Source organism: Gorilla gorilla, chromosome 1, assembly GCF_029281585.2.
Source record: "Gorilla gorilla gorilla isolate KB3781 chromosome 1, NHGRI_mGorGor1-v2.1_pri, whole genome shotgun sequence".
NCBI lineage: Eukaryota > Metazoa > Chordata > Mammalia > Primates > Hominidae > Gorilla > Gorilla gorilla.
This window is the reverse complement of record NC_073224.2, coordinates 122,387,903-122,415,587: the sequence shown is the minus strand read 5'-3', so window position 1 is coordinate 122,415,587 and position 27,685 is coordinate 122,387,903. Positions and strand designations below refer to the sequence as shown.

The window sequence follows — 27,685 nt, the reverse complement described above, 5'->3', positions numbered from 1 at the left end:
TTCTCTTATCCTTTCACCTCCATCCTCATCCTTTCATATCCGAATTTGTTCCCCAATATACATTTGTATCAAAATTGTACCTGTTTATCTCTTCTTCCAACTTGAATTTCTAATACTTTAAAACCTTCTAACTCTTCTTCCTGCCTTTATTAGTATTGATTTTGCATCTTCCTCCCAAAAGCATGTAACTAATCTTCCAAATACCTCACTTTCTCTTTTATAACACTTTAGTTATTAAATATCACCTGTAGGAAAAATTCCAAGGTCTCTAACATACTGCTAAAGTCCCCTCAGTTGAATCAGTGCCTGCCTCTCCTGTCCCTTCTCTCAACCAAAATCTGCTTGAAATGCATCATCTGGTCACACTGGTCTGCTAGTAGTTTTCTGTGTATACCATGCTATTCTTTACCCCATTGTATTTCTTATGTTCCTTATGTTGGAATGCCCTTTCCATAGCTCACCTTTTTTGATTAGAAAAAGTAACAAGAACAGAAGGAGAGGGGAGGGAAATAGGAGAAAAAGGGAGAATGTAGAAAAAAAGATAATTCCTAAAGTATTTCCTACTATTTCTAGGGGAATTATTCTGAAAGCGATACCATTTTCACTCTCTACCAATATTCTAGAAGTATAAATATGTCCAAATTAAATTTTAGGGCAATGAAAAGGCTCAACCTGATTTATCTGCCTTTGGTTCTTCCCATTAGTTGAGTCCCTATTAGTTAGGCCGAGATGCATGCCCTGCTGCACATTTCATGGTTTGAATCTGGAGAATCTTCCAAGAGTTAACATTCCTTTACTATCATTACTTGCAATTTGTTTCAGGGTCTGAGTTTACCTCATCATTGAGATGTGATAACACTGTCAAGTCTCATCTACAGATTACTCATTATTATTCATGGAAATGGAGTACATCTACCCTGATAGAGCAATCGAAATATTGGTCAAGGATTTCCATGTGGGTGTCTTCAGTTCTCTCCCCCTGTTCCAAATGAGTGGGAGGTAGAAGATTGAGAGGAAAATGTATCAGACAATTGTTGATATACTAATTAAACTGCACAAACTCCTCTCCCCACGGATATGCGTGGCTGGTGAGGTTTCCCAGATCCAGGGTTGAAGAAAGATGTTTCCTGTTATTACTGACAAAAGGGCAAAATCAGGGGAATCAAGAGTTAAAAATTTAGTAACTGTTATAGTCCAATATGTCAAAAGGAGGCTGACAGTTTGACAGATAAGTGAAAGCAAAGGTAGGCTTTAAAAACCAGAATACAAAACCCAAAATCTGGGACCCAGAGAGAAGTATGCAAGACCCAAAAGAGTACAGAAGTTGACCAGAATATTTTTTGTGCCCTAGACAGTGAGCTGTGTAAGCATGTGTATGTCTGGGGGAAAGTGGTGGGAATTTAGCCACGGTTTAAGTGCTAAAATTACGCTATTCATAACCTGATACCTTTCCCTATTGAGAAATAATACAATTGATGAATACCACTTAGAATTGTCTATTCCACAGTATCTGAGGTAGTTTGTACTGTGTCAAAACATAATGAATGATTTATATAATTGATATTATAGTTATACTGTTGTTGTTTGATTTTACTTGAACTTCACAGGAAAAAGTCACAAAAATCAGTCATCAATGGCCCATAAGGGTGAAATCCATGACCCTCCTCCAGAGGCAGTTCAAACTGTAACTCCTGTGGAGGTTCATCTACGCACCTGGTTTACAACCACACCTGAAGGAAATCGGATTGGCACCAAAGGATTAGAAAGAATAGCAGACTTGGCCCCATTGTTATCCTTTCAGGCCACAGATCCTGTCAATGGAACGGTATGACAAACTATTGTTTATTGCAAAACTTTCTAAGTCATTAGAATTCTAAAACAACACCCAAAAGAATACCTAGCTGATAATATTTTTTCAATAAATGTCTGTTAAGTAGTGGATGGATGGATGGGTGGATGGATGGATGATTGGATTCATTTTCCAAAATCTAAAAACATCTTGTGGTGTATTTGCCAAATGGAGAGTATCATTAGGGACTATTTTTGTGTGTTGTGGGCACAACCACGTCAGAACAAAATGCTAATTTTTGAGGTGAGCAGCAGTTCATGAGTTCTCTATGCCACTTTTAAGATATATGTGATTAATGATGTCGTCGTGTGTTTCCTTATGCTGAATGTATGTGTGTAAATGTCTTATCTTCTGGAAGTGAGAGGCTTCTGGAAGTAAGTGTCTCATTACTACTTATTTGTGCCCACTTGCAGTTGGTGAAAGGAGTTTTTTCATGATCCTTTGATTTGGAAAAACTTATGGTATATTGAAAGAGATAAGACACACATTAAATAACTCGAGAATCCAAAACTGTAGAGAAACTTTACAAAAACTTTATTTGTAGCATAAGAATACAGGACAAATTAGTGGTACAGAACATAATGATTCTGTTTATTATATGAAAGCAAAACTCCTGGAATGAACAATAGCACTTTCTGTGTACCAGGATTTTTTTTTTTTTTTTTGACACAGAGTTTTGCTCTTGTCGCCCAGGCTGGAGTGCAAGCTCACTGCAACCTCCACCTCCTAGTTCAAGCAATTCTCCTGCCTCAGCCTCCCGTGTAGCTGGGATTACAGGCACCTGCCACCACGCCTGGCTAATTTTTGTATTTTTAGTAGAGACAGGGTTTTGCCATGTTGGCCAAGCTAGCCTCCAACTCCTGACTTCAAGTGATCAGCCTGCCTCAGCCTCCTAAAGTGCTGGAATAACAAACATGAACCACCACGCCCGGCCCTCTATCTACCAGGATTTCTTTGGGGACTTTTATACATATTATCTCATTCAGCCCTCACACCAAATGTATATTACACAATGAGAAATTGAGCCTTAGGAAGTTAAGTAATGTGATCAAGAGTACATGTTCAGAAAGTGCTGAAGCCAGGATTAGAGCCAGTTGTTTGTGACCAAAAACTGAGCTCTTTCCATTCCTTAGCTATTCCTCTAACATCTTATATGGAGATTTGCAGCACCCTCTGAATCTAAACAAAATGAAGAAGTTCCTAAGTGCCTTAACTCTTGTGTCTGAACTTCCTACCGTTGTTTAAAACCATGTGCTGCTGTAAAAAGCAAAATGCCAACTTGCTATTAAGATGGATTACATTATCTAACCAAATATCTTTTCCTCTTCAGCCTACTTCTGAAATAATTTTATAATCTCTTACTTTGTTTGCTAGTTGCCTTTTTTTGTAAGACTCAAAGTACATATGATCTCAGAAAGGTTTTTTGTTCATTTGTTTCCTGAGGTTTTTTAATGTTTGTTTTAGTTCCTTCAAATAACTCACTTTAATTCGGCCCCTGAGGTAGATTATTTGGCTTAATATGCAAGTTTGATTAACATTTCTTTGTTAACTTTTAATTTCCCTCATTCATCTCTATCACCATTTTGGAAGCATGAACCAACATCCAAGAACCTGGATTCAAGCATGAATTAAACACCAAATGCCCAACAGAATAAGAGCAATAATAGTGATATTTACTAAGCACTCACTGTGTACTAGGCCCTGTTCTCTGCATTTTCCATATACTAACTCACTCAATTCTCACAACAAACTACTATTGTTTCCGTTTTATAGATGAGGCAACTAAGCTACAGAGAGGTTAAGTAATTTGCCCAGGGCCACACAGCAAATGGTAGAGCCAGAATGTAGACCCCAACACTGTGTCCCAGATCTCAAGAAACTGGCATATGAAACAAAACTGAAAATGACATGAAATATTACATTCTAAAGGAATGAGCACTGCCCTTGGGGTGAGGCAGACCTGTGTTTCAAGCCCTAGCCATAGTCCTTACCAGATGTATAACTTTTGGCAAGTTTCTCATCTGATTTCTTATTCATAAACTGGAGATAATAGTCATTACCTGTTGAGAAGATTAGTACCAGACCTGGCACTAACAGGCATTCAGAAATATCCTTGTTACTGTGTTATTGCCACCACTAAGAATGATTATCCTATTCTATGGTGACCAGAAAATGTCACTGTTTATGTGGTGTTATGAAATGTTTGAATAATTCTAAATCATAATATGTAAATATCTCTACTAGATAAAAAACCGCTATCAATAATTACTAACATGATGGCCAAGTGTGACGCACTTTACCAGCATCATCTCGTTTAACCCACATAACATTTCCAAGAAGATACTAGTGTTGGCTCCATTTTGTGGCTGAGTAAACCAGACAACAAACAGGTTAAGCAACATCCCTAAGTCTACCCAGCCATTTGCGGAGTCAGGATTCAAACTCAGCTTAACCCCAGAGCTCATGCTCTCAACCACCACATTACACAGCAGTATTTCTTAGTATACATTCCTGGCTGAAAGCGCCAATGATAAGAACCTAAAATAATGATCGACATTCATTTCTCTCTTAAGTAGTGACTGCCACCTACGATAAAGAGCTAAAAAGGTGAAAATCACCTGCTCCCAATAGCCATGAACTTTGGAGTCAAAAAACAGCTAGCAAACTCACTCTCACGTCCATCCAGACCTTCAGTGAAACATTATGTTCCTTAGAGTTAGAACAGTGTAAGTTTAGAAAATGCCCAATGATTGAAATATGCATTATGCAATTTACAGTGCTGCAGTTGCAGGTTGAGCTTTCCAGAAGCAAACACTGAGGTGAAGTCCCAAGTGCAAGATTTTAATAGAGACATATATGCGAAAGGAGGAGGGAGAAAGCAGTAATGGGCAGAGGTAAAAGCTGAACTATGAGGCAAACACAACAGAGCCATGGTCAACCCAGTGCAGAGCTCAGGAGCAGCAACCCACGCACACCGCTTCTCATACCCCTCAAGCTCACAGGCATGCAGCGGCACTGAGCAGCAGATACATGCCCAGGTCAACTTGACACAGAGAGGCTACAGCCTCTGTCCCCCACCAATCTTCAAGTACTGCTCTGATGACATTAGCCCGACACTTGCAGGCCATCTTGCAGTTCACCCCATCTGGGGAAGTTCTGCAGAGCAGGGGTTTCACACCGCACAGGACAGCCACAATATGCCGCATTTATCATTACTCCGTAGTTTCCAAGGAAACAGGGCCTGTGGTCATTTTCCCAGACAGACCTGGGTTAACCCAGTCCAGATGTTAAGTGTTTCCTCAAATATGCCCGGATACTTACTTGCTGCATGACTTTCAGCAAGCTTCTCAACTTCCCTAAGCCTAAATTTCCTCATCTATAAAATGAGGGTACCTGCCAAGATTGTTATGAAGATTAGATCAGGTAGATGAGATAAAACTTTCGCCTATAAGTAAATAACTAGGACTTTGATGGTGCCATCTTTGTATTCAATGGATAAAAATAAGTACACTTGGGATTAACCATGTGGCCAAATGATTATGTCCTGCCTCTTCATGTTCAGGTTATGACAACTCGAGAAGACAAAGTTGTCATAGTTGAAAGGAAAGATGGTACTCGGATAGTGGATCATGCTGATGGTACCAGAATCACAACCTTTTATCAAGTTTATGAAGATCAAATTATTCTGCCAGATGATCAAGAAACAAGTATGCTTTATTTTCTGAGTACATGACAATATTTTATAACTCTTTAGCATAAGTTAGATAGAATCCTCACTGACTGCTGAACATACACATAAGAAAAATAATTTTTTGGTAAAGTTAGCCAACTAAAGAAAACCCATGCAATCCAAAGCAGGGTCTATAAGGATTTAGTAGTAGTATTATTATCATCATTACTTATTTTGCTATTTGCTTTATAAAATTTAATTTTATTCTTTTAATTGACAGATATTGTGTATATATATAATAAATAATATGATGTGATGAAATATGTATACATTGCAAAATGACTCAATCAAGTGAATTAACATATGCATTACCCTCAGATACTTACTTTTAGTTGTGAGAAAACTTAAAATCTGTCTACTTTCTTAGAAATTTTTTTTGACCAGCAGCACCCAGCAGCCAAAAGTTTCTCCAACACACTCGTCACTGTGTGTGTGTCTGTGTGTGTGTGTGTGTGTGTTTTATGTATGTATTCATTTATTTAAAACTTTTAAGTTAAGGGGTACATGTGCAGGTTTGTAATATAGGTAAATTCATGTAACAGGGTTTGCTGTACAGATTATTTTGTCACCCAGGTATTAAACCTAGTACCCATTAGTGATTTTTTCTGATCTTCTCCTTCCTCCTACCTTCCAGTAGGCCCCAGTATCTGTTGTTTCCCTCTATAGGTCCATGTGTTTTCATCATTTGGCTCCCACTTATAAGTGAGATGAAGCAGTATTTGGTTTTCTTTTCCTGTGTTAGTTTGCTAAGGGTAATGGCCTCCAGCTCCATGCATTTTCCAGCAAAGGATGTGATCGTGTTTGTTTTTATGGCTGCATAGTATTCCGTGGTGTATATGTATGCCATTTTCTTACTCCAGTCTACCATTGTTGGGCATTTAGGTTGATTCCATATCTTTGCTATTGTGAACAGTGCTACAGTGAACATATGTGTGTATGTGTCTCTACAGTAAAATGATTTATATTCCTTTAGGTATATACCCAGTAATGGGATTGATGGGTCGAATAGTACTTCTGTATTCAGGTCTTTGAAGAATCACCACACTGTCTTCCACAGTGGCTGAACTAATTTTAATTCCCACCAGCAGTGTATAAGCGTTCATTTTTTGCTGCAACCTGGCCAGCATCTGTTACTTTTTGGCCTTTTAATAATTGCCATTCTGACTGATGTGAGAGTGTATCTCATTGTGGTTTTGATTTGCATTTCTCTAACATTCAGTGATGTTGAGCTTTTCTTCATGTGTTTTTTGGCCACATTTATGTCTTCTTTTGAAAACTGTTCATGTTTTTTGCCCACTTTTTCATGGGGTTTTTTGGTTTTTTGCTTGTTAATTTGTTTAAGTTCCTTATGGATGCTGGATGTTAGCATGGATGAACCTTTGTCAGATGCATAGTTTGTATATATTTTCTCCCATTCTGTAGGTTGTCAGTTTAGTCTGTTGATAGTTTCTTTTGCTGTGCAGAAGTTCTTTGTTTTAATTAGATCTCACTCGTCAATTTTTGCTTTTGTTGCAATTGCTTTTGGTATCTTTGTCATGAAATCTTTGCCTGTTCCTATGTCTAGAATGGTATTGCCTAGGTTGTCTTTCAGGGTTTTTATAATTTTGGGTTTTACATTGTATTCTTTAATTCATCTTTAGATAACTATTCTATATGGTGTAAGGAAGGGGTGCAGTTTCAATCTTCTGCATATGGCTAGTCATTTATCTCAGTACCATTTATTGAATAGGGAGTCCTTTCATCATTGCTTGTTTTTGTTGATTTGTTTAAGATCAGATGACTGTAGGTGTGTGGCTTTATTTCTGGGCTCTCTATTCTGTTCCATTGGTCTATGTGTCTGTTTTGCTGTTTTGGTACAACTACCATGCCATTTTGGTTACTGTAGTCCTGTAGTATAGTTTGAAGTTGAGTAGCACGGTTGCCTCCAGCTTTGTTCTTTGTACTTATCATTTTTAATTGTGAGAATACTTAAAATCTACTCTCTTAGAAATTTTCAGAATACAATATGTTATTTACCATAGTCACCATGTTATACAGTATATCTCTTTAATTTATTCCTCTTATATAACTGAAATTTTATATCCTTTGACCAACATCTCCCCAATTCCTCACCCCAATGGCTGGTAACTACCATTCTACTCTCTACTTGCATGAGTTCAACTTCTGTAGAATCTGCATATAAGTGTGCTATTTGTCTTTCTGTACCTGGATTATTTTACTTAAAATAATGTCCTCCAGGTTTATCCATATTGTTGCAAATGACAGATTTCTTTTTTTTAACACTGAATAGTATTCTATTGCCTGTATTTACTACATTTTCTTTATTTATTCGTCCATTGATGAACATGTAGACTGATTCCAAATCTTGGTTTTTGTGAATAATGCTGCAATGAATATGAGGATGCATTAGGACCTTTTATTATGATCATTATCTCAACAGAGATGAGAGTGATAACAGCTCTAGTTAGCTGATGATTAGTAATAGTCTTTGATTGGTGGCAACTAAAACCTAATAACCATGATTGATCTGTCCTAGATACTAGCTTTCAGATGTTTCCTTTGATCCTCAAGGCATCTAATTTGCATAAATAGGTGACCTCAGATAGGTCTTCAGTCTCAGCATGTCTTTCGTCAGAAAGGTGGTATCAGAAAAAAGGAAACTGTAGCTGCTAATTAACTGGAACCTGCTCAAAGACTCTAAAAGCCTTCCACTCTTCTGAACCTGAATTTAAGAAATATTTTTAATGAGAAGTTATTCCGTGAGTTCCCTTTCCTTAATGTCAATGTTTTTTATTGGATATATTTAAGATGTACAAAATGATATTTTGATATCCATATACATAGTGGACTAAGTGAAGCAAATTAATATATCTCTTACCTCATATAGTTTGTGTGTGTGTGTGTGTGTGTGTGTGTGTGTGTGTGTGTGTGTGTGTTATGAGCACCTAAAGTCTACACTCTTGGAAAATTGTCATTATACAATACAAGTTATTGACTGTAGTTTTTATGCTATACGTTACATTCTTATACTTATTCATCTTACATAATTGTATAATTGTAACTTCATATGCTTTGACCTACATCTCCCCACCCCACCCACAAAATCATGCATATCATATTATGATGCACTAACTTTATTTCTGCTTATAGAGAGAGGGACACTCATACACATTTGCACAAGGAAACAAATACAGAGGAGTGACTTGCAGCATTGAGTATAATATTGAAATATTGGGAAAATATAAATGTCCATCAATGGCAGAATAGAAAAACAAAATGTGGTAAATTCCTACAAAATAATACTATAAAGTTGTTAAGGGGAGTCATACACACACAAATAAATATATCTATGCACACATATATGTATAGATAGATGGATGGATACATATAGATCAAGACGGTTAGAGGTCTTGAAACTGTATTAAATGAAAAAAGCAGGTGTAGAATGACAGTACAGTAATTACGTAAATATATAGAGTAACATATAGCTTACATACATTTAAAGCACACACATTCATATTGTTCATGATATATATGTACATAAAAGTGTAAAAATGAATTTCAAGATAGAAATAAGCCCAGATATAAGGAGAAACTTCAATTTCATCTGTAATTTTTATTTTACGTATGTATTAAAAAGTATAAATTTTAATTGATGAATATCTGAGTGCTTAAATTATATTTTATGCTTTTCAATTTTTCAAGTTGAAAAATCAGATGTTCTCAACTCCTACAAATAAATAGTGAGACTAAGACAGCATATTAAATTAAGAAGATTTTTTCTGGAAGAATTATTATGAATTGACAAGAACAGCAGGCCACACTCCAACTCTGTGGAGTTCTCAGTACTTGCTCTAGACTTTACAATTGTGTTTTTTCCATGGGGAATCCAGACAGCCAGGAAACAGCAGCAAAATCAATAGGCTGAGGTCTGTTTTGCAATGTCTACATCCTATCAGATCTGCTTACCTTGCATTTGCTTGTAGCCGAGGGTCCTTGGACTGTCACCAGGCAGGTGAAGTGTATGCGGGTAGAAAGTTCACGCTATGCCACTGTTATCGCCAACTGTGAGGACAGTAGCTGCTGTGCCACCTTTGGAGATGGAACAACTATTATTGCAAAGCCACAGGGAACATACCAGGTAGGTCTACGAGGAAAATGAGAAGTGCCAAAGATGAGTGTCTATTCAGCTGAGAAAACCCGCTTCTCTGGGGCAGTAAAAATGCCTGCAATGTACACTGCTGTTGCTTTCCTTTCTCTTATAATACTAACATCTTAGAATATACTTCTCAAACTCTTATTTATTCATCCCTTTTTATATCCCATGCCAGAAAAACATTGTCCTGCTTGTTTTGCAAAACTTTGGTAGTTTTGGACCAAGGTTATAAACCAAAATGTGTTAGTTGAGGATTTCTTATGTGCTAGGCACTGTGGATGTTAGAAACACTTAGATGGTTTGGCTTGTGCCTAACAGACCAGCTTCACCTCCTGCCACCTCGACCCTCATTCTCATTATCCATCCTTCCCACCTCCAGTCAGTCCTCACTACTCTACTCAAAGTCCTAGCAGCACAAGACAGAGCACATGGTGTGTGTGGTCCCTGGAGGGCAGTTCTCCTAGCTGAAGCAAAGCTCTGTCCTTGGAAGGCCAAGGAGGAGCAGTTAGCACCTTCCCTACCTTTCTGCATTTCCCCTTTAAACACAACCATCCAGTGTCAGCATGCAGTTCCTTTAGCCTTAAAAGGACTTGCTTTCAGCTTTTCACTTGCTGGAGAAAGGACACTAGAGCAAAAATATTGCAAACAATGTCACTAGATACTGAGAGCTAAAAGCTAGAAGATGATAGACAAAGATCTCACTGGCAAATATTTGTTACTGTGAAAGTTGCTGAAGTCAGTTTATCCCTCTCATCTCTTCTGATAATGTTATCCTTCCACCTCTTCATCCAGTGTAGATTATTATGGGGCAAGGAGGGTGCTGGAAGTGAGAGATGAAAGAAAGCATAGATATAAATTTTCATGTTTTTGATTAGGCAATCGTTTCTTAGATATGATGCCAAACATACCAGCTTTACCAAAATCAAAAAAAAGTTTGTGATTCAAAGGACACCACCAAGAACGTGAAAAGATAAACTACAGAATAGAAGATGTTATTTGAAAATCATATAACTGATAATGGTCTCGTGTACAGAGTACCCTACAACTTAGAACTCTCATAACTCAACAATAAAAAGACTAACAACCCACTTTAAAATGAGCAAAGGATTTGAATTTCTCCAAAGAAGATATGCAAATAGCAAATAAGCCAAGAAAAGATGCTCAACATCATTAGTTGTGAGGGAGTTGCAGCGCAAACTGCAATGAGATATCACTTCACACCCACTAGAAAACTGTAATCAAAAAGACAGATAATCACAAGTGTTAGCAAAGGTATGGAGAAATTGGAACCCTCAGAAATTGCTGATGGTATAAGTCACTTTGGAAGGTGGTTAGTCACTTGGAAAACGGTATAGTCACTTTGGAAAACAACTTGGCACTTCCTCAAAAGGTAAACTTAGTTGTCATATGACCCAGCAATTCCACTCCTAGATATATATCCAAGAGAAAACATACATCTGCACAAAAACTTGTACACAATATTTACAGCAACATCTTTAATAATAGCAAAACTGAAAACAACGCAAATGATGCCAACTCATAAGTGAATAAAGAAAATCTGATATAGCCATACAATGGAATATTACTTATCCATAAAATGGAATAAAGTACTGTGTGCTGCAACATGAGTGAACCTTGAAAACATTATGCTAACTGAAAGAAGCCAGACACAAAAGGCCACCGAGTACATGCTTCCGTTTAAATGAAGTATCTAGAATAGGTATATCCATAGACAGTAGCTTAGTGGCTGCCAGGGCCTAAGGCCTAGTGATCCAGAAAGATTTCTAACAGGATCAGCGTTTCTTTGGGGGATGATAAAAGTGTTATGGAATTAGTGATAATGGCTTCACACATTTTTGAATATACTAAAACCCACGGAATTATACACTTTTAAAGGGTAAATCTATGATATGTAAATTATATTTCAGAAAAAGATCTGTTTGAACCAGAATTCATTACATGAAGTCTATTACTTAAGGACTGTGTCAGCCACCAGAGAGAGGAGAGATGAGTTTCTAAGAGCACTTATCACACAGTTTTATACCCTTTCAGAGATGCTTCTTATCCAAGATCATGAGCAACCCCAAACATTTAGAATAGGACGAATAGGGCCAAATATGTATGTAACCTCAGCTAAAATATGTTAAATATTAGAAATAAGGGGGCATGAGACAATTACTTAGAAGAGATATTGAAGTGAGCAGATAAGATATGAGGATACAGGAGAAATGATATCCTAACTATTCAGTTTGCCTCTTTATCAAGTAACCCTTTCCAAACCTCAAGTCCTCCCTTGGTTAATGTTTTCCTCCTGCAAACACAGTTTGTGACTAGGATCTATGGATATGCTTTTTCCTAAAATGGTTTTCCAAGTCCCACATATTGAACAAGAAAATTTTAATAATTTCTCTCCTTCTGTTACTCTTTCAGGTGTTACCTCCAAACACAGGCTCTCTTTATATTGACAAGGATTGTTCAGCTGTGTACTGCCATGAATCAAGCAGTAGTATATACTATCCTTTTCAAAAGCGTGAGCAGCTGCGAGCTGGCAGGTACATCATGAGGCATACTTCAGAGGTTATCTGTGAGGTTCTGGATCCTGAGGGAAACACTTTTCAGGTAAAGTGCACCTTTGGTATGGAGAGAGAGCCTGTGGCTTTGCTTTAGAGATATTTCACACTACAAAGCTTCCATGTAGATTTTTACCTTAGTTGCCTTGGGATTAATTATCCACTTACTGCCAATACTTTGGGCAAGCAGTAATGAATGTCAATACATTTTCTTTGATTCTTAAGTGTACTTTCATGGAGAATGGCAAGCCGAATAATTGGTGGGATAGAAATGTTAGGGCTAAATAAATAATTGGAACAGAAAGGAAGAAACAGTAGCAGACATCTGAAAATAATGCCAACATAAAGAATGATGTGGCAATGGTCCTTATCCAAGTTGAAGTCAGAGCAAACACAAGACAGGAGGCAAGTTTCTTTGAGTAGTCACAGAGTAAGATGGTAAGAAGGATACAGTAGGGTTGAAAGTGGGGAAGTGGACCAACATCCAAGCTGAGTGCCAAATCAAGAACACAATCCTGAAGATGGCTGAATAAGAACAGCTCCAATCTGCAGCTCCCAGTGTGATCGACACAGAAGATGGGTGATTTCTGCATTTCCAACTGAAGTACCTGGTTCATCTCACTGGGACCAGTTGGACAGTGGGTGCAGCCCAAGGAGGGCAAGATGAAGCAGGGCAGGGCATCGCCTCACCTGGGAAGTGCAAGGTGTCAGGGGATTTCCCTTTCCTAGCCAAGAGAAACCATGACAAACTGTACCTGGAAAAACAGGACATTCCTGCCCAAATACTGTGCTTTTCCAATGGTCTTAGCAACCAACAGATAAGGAGATTCTCTCCCATGCCTGGCTCGGTGGGTCTCATGCCCAAGGAGCCTTGCTGACTGCTAAACAGCAGCCTGAGATCGAACTGCAAGGTGGCAGCCTGGCTGGGGGAGGGACGTCCGCCATTGCTGAGGCTTGAGTAGGTAAACAAAGCAGCCAGGAAGCTCGAACTGGGCAAAGCCCACCACAGCTCAGCAAGGCCTACTGCCTCTAGACTCCACCTCTGTGGGCAGGGCTTAGCTGAACGAAAAGCAGCAGACAACTTCTGCAGACTTAAACATCCTTGTCTGACAGCTCTGAAGAGAGCAGTGGTTCTCCCAACATGGCGTTTGAACTCTGAGAAGGGACACACTGCCTCCTCAAGTGGGTCCATGACCCCCATGTAGCCTAACTGGGAGACACCTCCCAGTAGGGGCCAACAGACACCTCATATAGGCAGATGCCCCTCTGGGACGAAGCTTCCAGAGGAAGGATCAGGCAGCAATATTTGCAGTTCTGCAATATTTGTTGTTCTGCGGCCTCCACTAGTGATACCCAGGCATCCAGCAAACTCCAACAGACCTGCAGCTGAAGGACCTGACTATTAGAAGGAAAACTAACAAACAGAAAGGAATAGTATCAGCATCAACAAAAAGGACATCTGCACCAAAACCCCATCTGTAGGTCACCAACATCAAAGACCAAAGGTAGATACAACCACAAAGGTGGGGAGAAACCAGAGCAGAAAAGCTGAAAATTCTGAAAATCAGAGTGCTTCTCCTCCAAAGGATCACAGGTCCTCGCCAGCAACAGAACAAAGCTGGATGGAGACTGACTTTGACGAGTTGACAGAAGTAGGCTTCAGAAGGTCAGTTATAACAAACTTCTCTGAGCTAAAGGAACATGTTCAAACCCATCACAAGGAAGCTAAAAACCTTGAAAAAAGCTTAGACGAATGGCTAAGTAGAATAAACCATGTAGAGAAGACATTAAATGACCTCATGGAGCTGAAAACCATGGCATGAGAACTTCATGATACATGCACAAGCTTCAATAGCTGATTTGATCAAGTGGAAGAAAGGGTATAAGTGATTGAAGATCAAATTAATGAAATAAAGTGAGAAAAGAAATTTAGAGTAAAAAGAAACAAACAAAGCCTCCAAGAAATACAGGACTATGTGAAAAGATGAAATCTATGTTTGACTGATGGACCTGAAAGTGATGGGGAGAATGGAACCGAGTTGGAAAACACTCTTCAGGATATTATCCAGGAGAACTCCTCAACCTAGCAAGGCAGGCCAACATTCAAATTCAGGAAATACAGAGAACATCACAAAGATACTCCTCGAGAAGAGCATCCCCAAGACACAGGTGTCAAATTCACCAGGGTTGAAATGAAGGAACAAATGTTAATGGCAGCCAGAGAGAAAGGTCGAGTTACCACAAAGTGAAGCCCATCAGACTGACAGTGGATCTCTTGGCAGAAACACTGCAAGCCAGAAGAAAGTGGGGGCCAATATTCAACATTCTGAAAGAAAAGAGTTTTCAACCCCAAATTTCATATCCAGCCAAACTAAGCTTCATAAGTGAAGGAGAAATAAAATCCTTTACAGACAAGCAAATGCTGAGAGATTTTGTTACCACTAGGCCTGCCTTACAAGAGCACCCAAAGGAAGCACTTAACATGGAAAGAAACAACCAGTACCAGCTACTACAAAAACATGCCAAATTGTAAAGACCATCTATGCTATGAAGAAACTGCATCAATTAATGGGCAAAATAACCAGCTAACATCATAATGACAGGATCAAATTCACACATAACAATATTAACCTTAAATGTAAATGGGCTAAATGCCCCAATTAAAAGACATAGACTGGCAAATTGGATAGAGTCATGACCCATCAGTGTGCTGCCTTCAGGAGACCCACCTCATGTGCAAAGACACACATAGGCTCAAAATAAAGGGATGGAGGAAGATCTACCAAGCAAATGGAAAGAAAAAAAAAAGCAGGGGTTGCAATCCTAGTCTCTGATAAAACAGACTTTAAACCAACAAAGATCAAAAGAGACAAAGAAGGCCATTACATAATGGTAAAGGGATCAATTCAACAAGAAGAACTAACTATTCTAAATATATATGCACCCAATACAGGAGCTATCCAGATTCATAAAGCAAGTCCTTAGAGACCTACAAAGAGACTTAAACTGCCACACAATAGTAATGGGAGATTTTAACACCCCACTGTCAATATTAGACAGATCAATGAGACAGAAGGTTAACAGGGATATCCAGGACTTGAACTCAGTTCTGCACCAAGCAGAACTAATAGACATCTACAGAACTCTCCACCCCAAATCAACAGAATATACATTCTTCTCAGCACCACATCGCACTTATTTTAAAATTGACCACATAATTGGAAGTAAAGCACTCCTCAGCAAATGTAAAAGAACAGAAATCACAACAAACTGTCTCTCAGACCACAGTGCAATCAAATTAGAACTCAGGATTAAGAAACTCACTCAAAACCACACAACTATATGGAAACTTAACAACTCGTTCCTGAATGACTACTGGGTAAATAACAAAATAAAGGCAGCAATAAAGATGTTCTTTGAAACCAATGAGAACAAAGACACAACATACCAGAATCTCTGGGACACATTTAAAGCAGTGTGTAGAGGGAAATTTGTAGCACTAAATGCCCATGACAGAAAGCAGGAAATATCTAAAATCAGCACCCTAACATCACAATTAAAAGAACTAAAGAAGCAAGAGAAAACAAATTCAAAAGCTAGCAGAAGGCAAGAAATAACTAAGATCAGAGCAGACCTGAAAGAGATAGCGACACAAAAAACCCTTCAAAAAATCAATGAATTGCCAGGAGCTGGTTTTTTGAAAAGATCAACAAAATTGATAGACCATTAGGAAGACTAATAAAGAAGAAAAGAGTGAAGAATCAAATAGACACAATAAAAAATGATAAAAGAGATGTCACCACGGATCCCACAGAAATACAAACTACCATCAGAGAATACTATAAACACCTCTACGCAAATAAACTAGAAAATCTAGAAGAAATGAATAAATTCCTGGACACATACACCCTCCCAAGCCTAAACCAGGAAGAAGTTGAATCTCTGAATATACCAATAACAGGCTCTGAAATTGAGGCAATAATTAATAGCCTACCAGCCAAAAAAAGTCCAGGACCAGACAGATTCACAGCTGAATTCTACCACAGGCACAAAGAGGACCTGGTACCATTCCTTCTGAAACTATTCCAATCAATAGAAAAAGAGGGAATCCTCCCTAACTTGTTTTATGAGGGCAACATCATCCTGACATCAAAGCCTGGCAGAGACACAACAAAAAAGGAGAATTTTAGACCAATATCCCTGATGAACATCGATGTGAAATCTTCAATAAAATACTGGCAAACTGAATCCAACCGCACATCAAAACCTTATCCACCATGTTCAGGTCGGCTTCATTCCCAGGATGCAAGGCTGGTTCAACATACACAAATCATTAAACATAATCCATCACATAAACAGAACCAACAACAAAAACCACATGATTATCTCAATAGATGCGGAAAAGGCCTTCAAAAAAATTCAACAGCCCTTCATGCTAAAAACTCTCAATAAACTAGGTATTGATGGAACGTATCTCAAAATAATAAGAGCTATTTATGACAAACCCACAGCCAATATCATACTGAATGGGCAAAAACTGGAAGCATTCCCTTTGAAAACCGGCACAAGACAAGGATGCCCTCTCTCACCACTCCTATTCAACATAGTGTCGGAAGTTCTGGCCAGGGCAATCAGGCAAGAGAAAGAAATAAAGGGTATTCAGTTAGGAAAGGAGGAAGTCAAATTGTCCCTGTTTGCAGATGACATGATTGTATATTTAGAAAACCCCATCATCTCAGCCCAAAATCTCCTTAAGCTGATAAGCAACTTCAGCAAATCTCAAGATACAAAATCAATGTGCAAAAATCACAAGCATTCCTATACATCAATAACAGACAAACGGAGAGCCAAACATGAGTGAACCACCATTCACAATTGCTACAAAGAGAATAAAATACCTAGGAATCCAACTTACAAGGGATGTGAAGGACCTCTTCAAGGAGAACTACAAACCACTGCTCAACTAAATAGAAGAGGACACAAACAAATGGAAGAACGTTCCATGCTCATGGATAGTAAGAATCAATATTGTGAAAATGGCCATACTGCCCAAGGTAATTTATAGATTCAATGCCATCCCCATCAAGCTACCAATGACTTTCTTCACAGAATTGGAAAAAACTACTTTAAAGTTTATATGGAACCAAGAAAGAGCCTGCATTGCCAAGACAATCCTAAGCCAAAAGAGCAAAGCTGGAGGCATCATGCTACCTGACTTCAAACTATACTACAAGGCTACAGTTACCAAAACAGCATGGTACTGGTATCAAAACAGAGATATAGACCAATGGAACAGGACAGAGGCCTCAGAAATAACACCACACATCTACAAACATCTGATCTTTGACAAACCTGACAAAAATAAGAAATGGGGAAAGGATTCCCTGTTTAATAAATGGTGCTGCGAAAACTGGCTAGCCATATGTAGAAAGCTGAAACTGGATCCGTTCCTTACACCTTAGACAAAAATTAATTCAAGATGGATTAAAGACTTACATGTTGGACCTAAAACCATAAAAACCCTAGAAGAAAACCTAGGCAATACCATTCAGGACATAGGCATGGGCAAGTACTTCATGACTAAAACACCAAAAGCAATGGCAACAAAAGCCAAAATAGACAAATGAGATATAATTAAACTAAAGAGCTTCTGTACAGCAAAAGAAACTACCATCAGAGTGAACAGGCAACCTACAGAATGGGAGAAAATTTTTGCAATCTACTCATCTGACAAAGGGCTAATATCCAGAATCTACAAAGAACTTAAACTAATTTACAAGAAAAAAACAACCCCATCAAAAAGTGGACAAAGGATATGAACAGACACTTCTCAAAAGAAGACATTTATGCAGCCAACAGACACATGAAAAAATGCTCATCATCATGGTCATCAGAGAAATGCAAATCAAAACCACAATGAGATACCATCACATGCCAGTTAGAATGGCAATCATTAAAAAGTCAGGAAACAACAGATGCTGGAGAGGATGTGGAGAAATAGGAACGCTTTTACAGTTGGTGGGAGTGTAAACTAGTTCAACCATTGTGGAAGATGGTATGGTGATTCCTCAAGGCCCTAGAACCAGAAATACCATTTGACCCAGCAATCCCATTCCTGGGTATGCACCCAAAGGATTATAAATCATGCTACTATAAAGATACATGCACACGTATGTTTACTGTCGCACTATTAACAATAGCAAAGACTTGGAACCAACCCAAATATCCATCAATGATAGACTAGATTAAAAAAATGTGGCACATATACACCATGGAATACTATGCAGACATAAAAAAGGATTAGTTAATGTCCTTTGCAGGGACATGGATGAAACTGGAAATATCATTCTCAGAAAACTATCACAAGGACAGAAAACCAAACACCACATGTTCTCACTCATAGGTGGGAATTGAACAATGAGAACACTTGGACACAGGGTGGGGAACATCACACAGGGGGGACTGTCAGGGGGTAGGAGGCTGGGGGATGGATAGCATTAGGAGAAATACCTAATGTAAATGACGGGTTGATGGGTGCAGCAAACCAATATGGCACATGTATACCTATGTATCAAGCCTGCACGCACATGTGCCCTAGAATTTAAAGTATAATAATAATAATAAAAGAACACAATCCTATTCACAATAGCCACCAAAAAATAAAATACCTAACAATACAGCTAACCAGGGAGGTGAAAGTTCTCTACACTGATAATTACAAAACATTGATAAGAGAAATTAGAGATGACACAACCAAATGGGAAAACATTCCATGATCTTGGATAGGAACAATCAATATTGTTAAAATGGCCATACTGCCCAAAGCAATTTACAGATTCAAGACTATTCCTATCACAGTACCAATGACATTCTTCACGGAATTAGAAAAAGCTATTCTAAAATTCACATGGAACCAAAAAAAGAGCCCAAATAGCCAAAGCAATCCTAAGCAAAAAGAACAAAGGTTGAGGCACCACATTACCCAACTTCAGCTGTACTACAGGGCTGCAATAACCAAAATAGCAAGATACCAGTACTAAAACAGATGCATAGACCAATGAAACTGAATAGAGAGCCCAGATATAAAGTTGCACACCTACAATCATCTGATCTTCAACAAAACCAACAAAAACAAGCAATGAGGAAAGGACTCCCTAGTCAATAAACGGTACTGGGATAAATGGCTAGCTATATGCAGAAGGTTGAAACTAGACCCCTTCCTTACACCATATACAACAATTGTCTCAAGATGTATTAAAGACTTAAATGTAAAACTTAAACTACAAAAACCCTTGAAGAAAACCCAGAAAATACCATTCTGGTCACAGACTCTGGCAAAGATTTCATGGCAAAGACACCAAAAGCAATTGCAACAAAAGCAAAAACTGACAAATGGGACCTAATTAAACTAAAAAGCTTCTGTACAGCAAAAGAAACTATCAACAGACTATCAACTGACTAAACAGACAACCTACAGAATGGGAGAAAATATTTGCTTCTTTGTCTTTCAACACCACGACTATCCCCTCACCTGTAGGTCAGGAACTGGCAAACTATGGCCACTTGTTTATCTATAGCCCATGAACTAAAAATGGTTTCATATATGCGTAAATGGTTTTTGAAAAAGCAAAAGAAGAAGACACAATAAAATTATAGGAAATACAAATTTCAATGTCGTTTTATAAAGTTTTATTGGAACACAGTCATGCTCATTTGTTTACATACTGTCTGTGGCTGCTTTGCACAATAATGGCAGAGTTGAGTAGCTGCAACAGAGAATGTATGGCCTGCAAACTCAAACTCTAAAATATTTACTATCGTGCCTGTGACAAAAAAGATTTGCCAACCATTGCTCTAGGCATTTATCTTTTTTCTTTTTTCTTTTTTTTTTTAACTTCTCATTCAACAGTGAAATTTTGTCTATCAGCTAGTAGGTATGAAGTTATTTTTTAGATTTGGAGTTATACAACAGAATTCCTAACTTTGTTTTGATATGTAGATAAGCCCTGATCCAGCTTATTTTTTCTTTGCTAAGTAACTGAAACTCTTCACAGCATGAGTTCAAACTGACAAATTTCAATTTACAGCAAATTGAAGTAGAAACTTAAAGCTCAAAACCCTCTAAGCCAAGCATTTTTCTGGGCATTGATACTCCTCTTGGCCATCCTCTTCAGTGGTCTTGCAGCATGAATCACACCCCTTCCTGGAGAGACCCGTGCCGTATTTAGACAGCAATAAAGGACTAGAACATTTTTTCTCATATTCATACTAAATCTATTTCCCAATGTATTCTACCCATGAGCCACAATTGTGTGTTTGACATCCCAGATTATAAGCCCCTTCCATGAAAAGGTCCTTGCAAATAATTCAAGACAGCTATTGCATGAGTACCAATTCCTCCATGTTTAAATTCCCAATTTCTTGAACCTATCTTCAAAGTATGAGGTTTGGAGTATCCTCCCCGTCCTATTCACTTCATTCTGAATATGTTTCAGTCTGTGTTTCTGTTCTAGGTGTCATTTATAAGTAGAGTTATGCTGCTAGGTTTTTACTTTTATTAATGCAGTCTCTACTTAGTAAACAATACCTTGCAAATAAACATCTCCAGTTTTGTGAGTAAACCCACCAAATCATCTGTCTTCTCAAATTGGATCAGCAGAAGTATAAGCATTATGACTTTCTTTTCTTTTAGTTGCTTACATACTTTATCCCTTAGGTCATGGCTGATGGTAGCATATCAACTATATTACCTGAAAAAAAATTGGAAGATGATTTAAATGAGAAAACTGAGGGCTATGATAGTCTGTCCTCTATGCACCTTGAAAAGAATCATCAGCAAATCTATGGTGAACATGTCCCCAGGTAAAATAATAATACTATAATTTTACTTTTAATTCTGAGTTCAAGGAGAATTTTAACGGAATACTTGAAGTGATTATATTTTTATTTCTTCAAATAGGTTTTTTGTTATGTATGCTGATGGATCAGGAATGGAACTTCTTCGAGACAGTAACATAGAAGAATATCTATCTTTGGCATATAAAGAATCAAATACTGTTGTTCTCCAAGAGCCAGTGCAGGAACAGCCAGGTAGAGGACCCATACTGTCTGGAATGCACGGTGTCTCTTTGCCAATTCTCATCCTCCTTACTATCCAGTCTATCTTCATGTCATCTTACTTTTTCCGCTTTGCTCACTTTTCTGCTCTACTTTGGAAAGTAGAGCAGAAATAAGTTGACATGAATAAGTCATGTCAACTTATTTATATAGCTACTTGAATTTAGGTGTATATCAAGATACATCTGAGCACCAATCTGCATATGCTGAGTATGTATCCCTCTTCTCCTATACGCAGATTTGTATCTGTGTTTAGGTATGTACCAAAGTTCTGATTTACGAGTTCATTTCATCTTGGTAAGAAAAAACAAAGAACAGTGAGATATCTCTTGTAAATTCATTTTTTGTCATTTTGAAGATATTGCTTTGATGAAATTGATAGGTGAGTTATAATGCCAACCTGAAATACCCGGTAAGTTATATAAGCTATATTCATTGGGTACTTACGTTGTTTTCATCAACTTCAAAGAAATTGGTGTTTGCCAGAGGTTAGAGATACATAACACATTAAGTAAGAACCATCCAATTATGTAATATGTGTATTTAAATATAGATATAAGCCTACATATTATCTGTGTACAAAACCTATGTGCTGTGCCTAGGTTTATGTGTGTGCATGTGTGTGTGTGTGTTATTTCATCTTTTTTCTGTGTTTTGGGATACATTTTGTGTGCATTTATAAATATGCCTGCATTTCTGTGCCCTTATAACTTTTAGTTTATCAATGCACATGTGCATGACATTAATACACCTTGCTCTTTGTGAATATGGAACATGGGGGACTGTGACTGACCCCCAGTCAGTGTGGTGCATGGATGGAACTGTGGGAGAATAAGAATTCATCTCACATTGGTTTGTGAGTCATTTAACTAGCCTCTACTTGGCAAACCACCATGTACTAAACACTGGCTGGGTGTTAGGAATACAATGGTGAACTAAAACAGGCATGGACCCTGTTTCAGTGGAGCTCTTAGGTTACTGGGAGAGATAGATGTTAACTATAAAGTCACACAACTGTATGATTATAAGTTGGGATAAGGTCTATGAGGGGAAAGAACATAGTTCTATGAGAGAATCTAACAGAAGAAACTGACATAGTCAAGAAGGCTTCCCTGAAGACACCTGAGCCAAGAGCTAGTGGGTAGGTAATGGTTAATTAAGGTAAGAGAGAGAGCTTTTTTGGAAAAGAAAACATAAAGGAGAAAGCATAAAGCATTGGAAAACACGGGTTGGGGGAAAGGCCAAAGTAGCTGAAGCACAGAGGGGAAGAACAGTACAAGTTGAGGTAGAGGCAAAAGAATGTTAAGGACTATCTTTTATCTCATGAGCGATGTGAAGGCAAAAAAGAGTTTTCATCATGGACTAACATAATCAGTCACCCTGACTGCAAGGGAAGGTTCATTCACAGAGTATATATAGGTGGCAAAACCAGTTGTTGCTGTAGTCTAGAGCAGGATCTTTTTGAGGCACGTAAAGTAGGGTTCACAGAGAGGGAAAAAGATGGACTCAACAAGTTTATTGGGAGAACTGACAGAACTTGTATGTGGTTGGTGAGGGACGATGAAGTGTCAATGAATACTTCCAGGTGATCTAAATCCAGTCTCTAGGTGTCACAGTGCCTAAAAGCTTCATCCTTCTTATTTGATTGTAAGGTTCCTAAGTATAGTCATTGTGTCTCATTAGTCTTTCATGTCTAAGTCTGTTCAAAAAGAGCTTGTTGAATTTAGTCAATGCGTTTTCATTTTCTCTGAGTACTTTCAATGGGTAATGGTCTTCTGACAACTTTCTTTGAACCAGGCACCCTAACCATCACAGTCCTTCGCCCTTTCCATGAAGCATCACCATGGCAAGTAAAAAAGGAAGATACAATTGTCCCTCCTAATCTCCGGTCAAGGTCATGGGAAACATTTCCCTCAGTTGAGGTATATAATTTCTTCTAAAAAGTCATTTTATTAGCGTATACATCCATCCAAGGGCAATGGACCAGAGTCTTAGGTCTCCTCCCATATATTCATATATTTTCATTCTTATGTAAATTGTTAATGTGCTCAAGGAGTTTTATATTTGAAGATTCTAACATTTGTAGATGTGGCAACAACATTTCAGAGGAATACTCCTGGCTAGCTCATTTCAGTTTTATTTCTTTTATCCTGTATTGCAGGCTTGAACATCTTCCTATAATATGCAAACATTCTTTCTGAGTAAGCCAGGTTACACCTCTGTCATGGAATTACTGATATTATATCATACAGAAATCTTTCCTTCTATCATTTCTTATTTGTTAATTTTAACACACAATTTTGTGCCTTTCACTCTTCCTTTTTTTCTTCATATATTAAAAATGCACAAACTGACCATCTAAGAATAATATGAAGGATTTTACGCACATTTGCAATTGCAGTGTTAGAAAATGAACAATGTAATTACGTCAGTTAAGAGAAGCTCCGGCTAAATTTTTTTTAAAAATAAAATATCTTGGGTAAGAATCAATGAAGTCCTGCATCTTGCATAATTTACCATTTCATTTTACAAGCAATTTATGTCACATGTCCAACATATTGTCAGGTGTTAAATAATTAAATCAGTGAAGCTATTGATGGTATGATCAGAGATTGATAGTAGTGTTAATTGAGATAATGTTTTTGATTGTCATCATTTTTGCTGTCCTACACTAAACCTTGTAATAGCAAACACAAATGATGAACATTTAAGATTACAATGACCTCCTATCCCTGTGCTTAAATTTGGTGACTGTAGTCAACATGGTAATATGAAGGTGACTTGAATTCTGGTCCTGATTCTACCCCTTATTAAAGTGGGATCTTGGACAAGTCACACTGGGTCTCCATTTCCTTCTCTGAAAATGAGGAGGTCACGCCAAATGGCACACTAAGGCTATATCCAAATTTTAAGTACTACATGATGACAAAGGGTATGCCACATCTAAGATTATTGAAGGAAGTTTATTCTCATCCTCTGAAACCCTTATGCTCTGACCTTCTACATCTGGTAGGAGTGGCACAGGCCTGCAAAGCCCCTAAGTGGCTGTCACAGGCCAGGCCTTTTGAAATGAAGCACATCCAGCACACCAGAGAACATAGTAGGGCAGCAAAGCACACTATTCCTGAAAAGCGATCACAAGTATAACATATAGTGTGAGTTTACTCTAAGGTAGATTTTTCTGCCCCAGGGATCCTCAGACTCTGGAGGCATGCTTAATCTAGATTAAGCTCAAAGGTGGCCCAGATCTATGGAATTATTTCTCTTGCAAAGAATCTTTCTAGGTCAAAATCAACACAGAACCAGAAAGTGAAAGACTGCTCAGTTCCAAATGTCTTCAGCTACTTGTGGGTACTAAGAAATAGCCACATCCATTTGTCATAAGCTAGGCTGCTATTACATTGCTTAGCACTCTTCTACATCCTACCCAGGACACCATGCAACAGGATTTTTAAATATCCTGTATCTTGGCAACATAAATAAAGAGGAAAGCATGCCCAGTTCAGTTATCGATTTTCCTTATATTTGCAGAACTTTTTGAGGTTAAGGATTTTTTTCACCACTGTGTCCCTAAAAAGTTATTATGATATCTATGTAATAAATGAACAGTTAAAAAAATTTGAATGTGAAAACATTCTGATTTCTTTGGTGGTGTTATTGCTTTGTTTTGTTAACAGAAAAAAACTCCAGGACCTCCGTTTGGTACTCAGATTTGGAAAGGCCTTTGCATTGAGTCCAAACAGCTAGTGAGTGCCCCGGGTGCCATACTCAAGAGCCCCAGTGTGCTACAGATGCGCCAATTCATTCAGCATGAGGTCATAAAGAATGAGGTGAAACTGAGACTGCAGGTTTCCCTTAAGGTAATGGAATCTAGGTAACCTGACCCAAAAGAATCAGAAACAGAGCAATCATTGCTTTTGGTTTCCTAAGAAACCTGAAATTATGTAATTCTACCAATATTTGTCTAGTGCAACACAAGGATGTCAGTCTTTCAGAGTAGAGGGTTGAGAGGTAGAAAATATTTAATGGTTCCCATAAGGTGTAGAAATTATTGAGAAGCCCCAAAGACATTGAAAAAGTAAGAATTTTTTGTAAGTGATTACTATATAGTGCCCTCCATCTTTGTCACTGTATAGAAAACTGATATAGTGACCACTGGAAAAAGACAGAACTACATATTAATATATTTGTCCACAGAGTAAAAGGCTTTGGAAGTGGTCTAAGAATTTGTAAATATATAGTTAATTGTATGATCATGTCTATAACATCTCAAGTTTGTTAACTCCCTCAGTACAGGGATTATATGTGTTTTGTTTATGGTTATATACCTAGCACCTGGCACAGAGCAGGGTATTATTAGTTATAGAAATTGATCAAATACTTATGAAAAAAATAAAGTACATTTCTCTTCGAAGCAAAGACATGAACTAGGCAAATTCCATTTACAGGTAAAATAAAAAAACTATACCTGAAAGGATCCTACACATCATCTAACCCAGTTCTGTCCATTTTATTGATGAGGACACTTAAGTGCACAGTTAGAAACAGGGCCTCTCTGAGGCCCCCATGCAGTTCTATCCTGTGGCCCTTAAAGCTTTGCTTTTGCACTTTTCAGGTTTTTCCTATTAACATATTAAGAAAAAGTCTTTTCAGGTTGTTTGACTAGTAAACAGTTGTTGAGCATTGTAAACCTATATATTCTTCATTTTTTGTAATATTTCAAGTTGATGACAATTTTTGTATCTCTCTCTTCCTAATTCCTAGTTTTTGTCTATGTATTTTATTCTGCTGATTTAGGATTATATAAACTATATTCTAAAGAAAGAAGATGAGCTGCAGGAAATGATGGTTAAAGATTCCAGAACTGAGGAGGAGAGAGGCAATGCTGCTGATCTCCTCAAGCTGGTTATGGTGAGAAAATGCCTTGTATACCCGTGTTCTTACTATTGTTTCAATATTAAATGTTTCAGGACAAAATATCGTAAGAAATAGCTGCTTCTGTCGCTTCCATGAAGCATTTGCTCCCTCCTCATAATTTTCAATTTTTATGGAAATCCATTTCTCTATATATTGCATTTTCCAAATACATTTTAGGCTCTTCATAAATAATTCACAAGGCCCTTAAATGAAACTTTTATTGTCTTCAAAAGAAATTGATATTTATTGAAATGCTGAATGAACTAATGAATGAAATAGGAAAGAAGAAGAAAAAGGAATTTTTACAAGTTAAAATCATTTCCATTTTTAGACATTAGTGAAGTAGAAAGAATGACCTACAAAAATTAATTTTATATCAGTATTTTTAAACTAATTCATTTTATAGTAGTTTTTACAAAAGATCAGCTTGAGAGAATGTTTCTAAACAAAGTAAGTCTTGTAAGTAATATAATCATCATAAGTAATTCTATCTTCATTTCAGTCTTTCCCTAAAATGGAGGAAACTACAAAAAGTCATGTTACTGAAGGTAAGTTGCATTTAATATTCTTCTGCAGTATATTTACAAGTTTCAAAGGAATCATCTTAAATACACTTATCGGTCATTCTCTTATCTGATAACAAGACACCATGTACATATCTCCATTCTTGTATCGGCCATGTTGTGTTGTGGTGGTTTATATTTGTAAGTCATTCTGCCTGTATTGTTCTGCCTGAGCTTTGACATCCTAGAAAACCATGATTTTCTCTCATTCATCTTTAACTTTCATCCATTAAGTGAAAAATGTTGACATTTGACTTTTATGTTAGCCTCAACTATAATGAAGGTATAGGAAGGAAACAGTCAACCAACCAACAGCCTGCCCTCCCACACACAAAATTTTTGAGCAACTACACTGTTATAACCAAAACTTTGCACCGTTTTACACTGTATGTAGTGCAAGTAGTTTACTCTTAGATCTCATTCAAAGAATATTCATTTGGAGGTATATATACACAGCCCTAACAAATGTGGTTAGATGGTTTCATAGCTCACAGCAAACAAGCAGTAGGAATTTGGTGGGTTTTTGTTTTGTTTTGTTGGCGATATGGCAAAGATCATAAACTGGCAGCCACGCGCTTCATTCAGCCCACAGATAGGTTCTGAGTATCCTCCACAGTGTGGGCTTGTACAGTTGTTTTTATTGTTGTTGTTGTTTATCCAGATTTTTCTCCTCTTGAAATCTCACATTATTACATAGTAAATTTGGCTGAAGATAATTGACAGCTGCTTCTTTAGAATGACTATCACAGGAGTCCATCACAACCCCCTATGTCTCCGTGTCCC

At 37.7% G+C, this 27,685-nt stretch overlaps 1 protein-coding gene across 5 annotated transcripts in view; it reads left to right on the top strand.

Moving 5' to 3' along the window:
- Nucleotides 1-27,685, top strand: part of SPAG17 (sperm associated antigen 17) — a 230,902-nt gene that overhangs the window by 167,060 nt on the left and 36,157 nt on the right. For all 5 annotated transcript variants that reach the window (XM_004026432.5, XM_063695914.1, XM_055376755.2 and 2 more), the window contains 10 exons: nucleotides 1,608-1,825; nucleotides 5,412-5,556; nucleotides 9,566-9,720; nucleotides 12,166-12,354; nucleotides 21,022-21,167; nucleotides 21,265-21,395; nucleotides 23,220-23,344; nucleotides 25,100-25,282; nucleotides 26,220-26,333; nucleotides 26,842-26,887. In XM_004026432.5, the coding sequence (XP_004026481.5) occupies nucleotides 1,608-1,825; nucleotides 5,412-5,556; nucleotides 9,566-9,720; nucleotides 12,166-12,354; nucleotides 21,022-21,167; nucleotides 21,265-21,395; nucleotides 23,220-23,344; nucleotides 25,100-25,282; nucleotides 26,220-26,333; nucleotides 26,842-26,887 (1,452 nt within the window). The remainder of the gene's footprint in view (nucleotides 1-1,607; nucleotides 1,826-5,411; nucleotides 5,557-9,565; nucleotides 9,721-12,165; nucleotides 12,355-21,021; nucleotides 21,168-21,264; nucleotides 21,396-23,219; nucleotides 23,345-25,099; nucleotides 25,283-26,219; nucleotides 26,334-26,841; nucleotides 26,888-27,685) is intronic.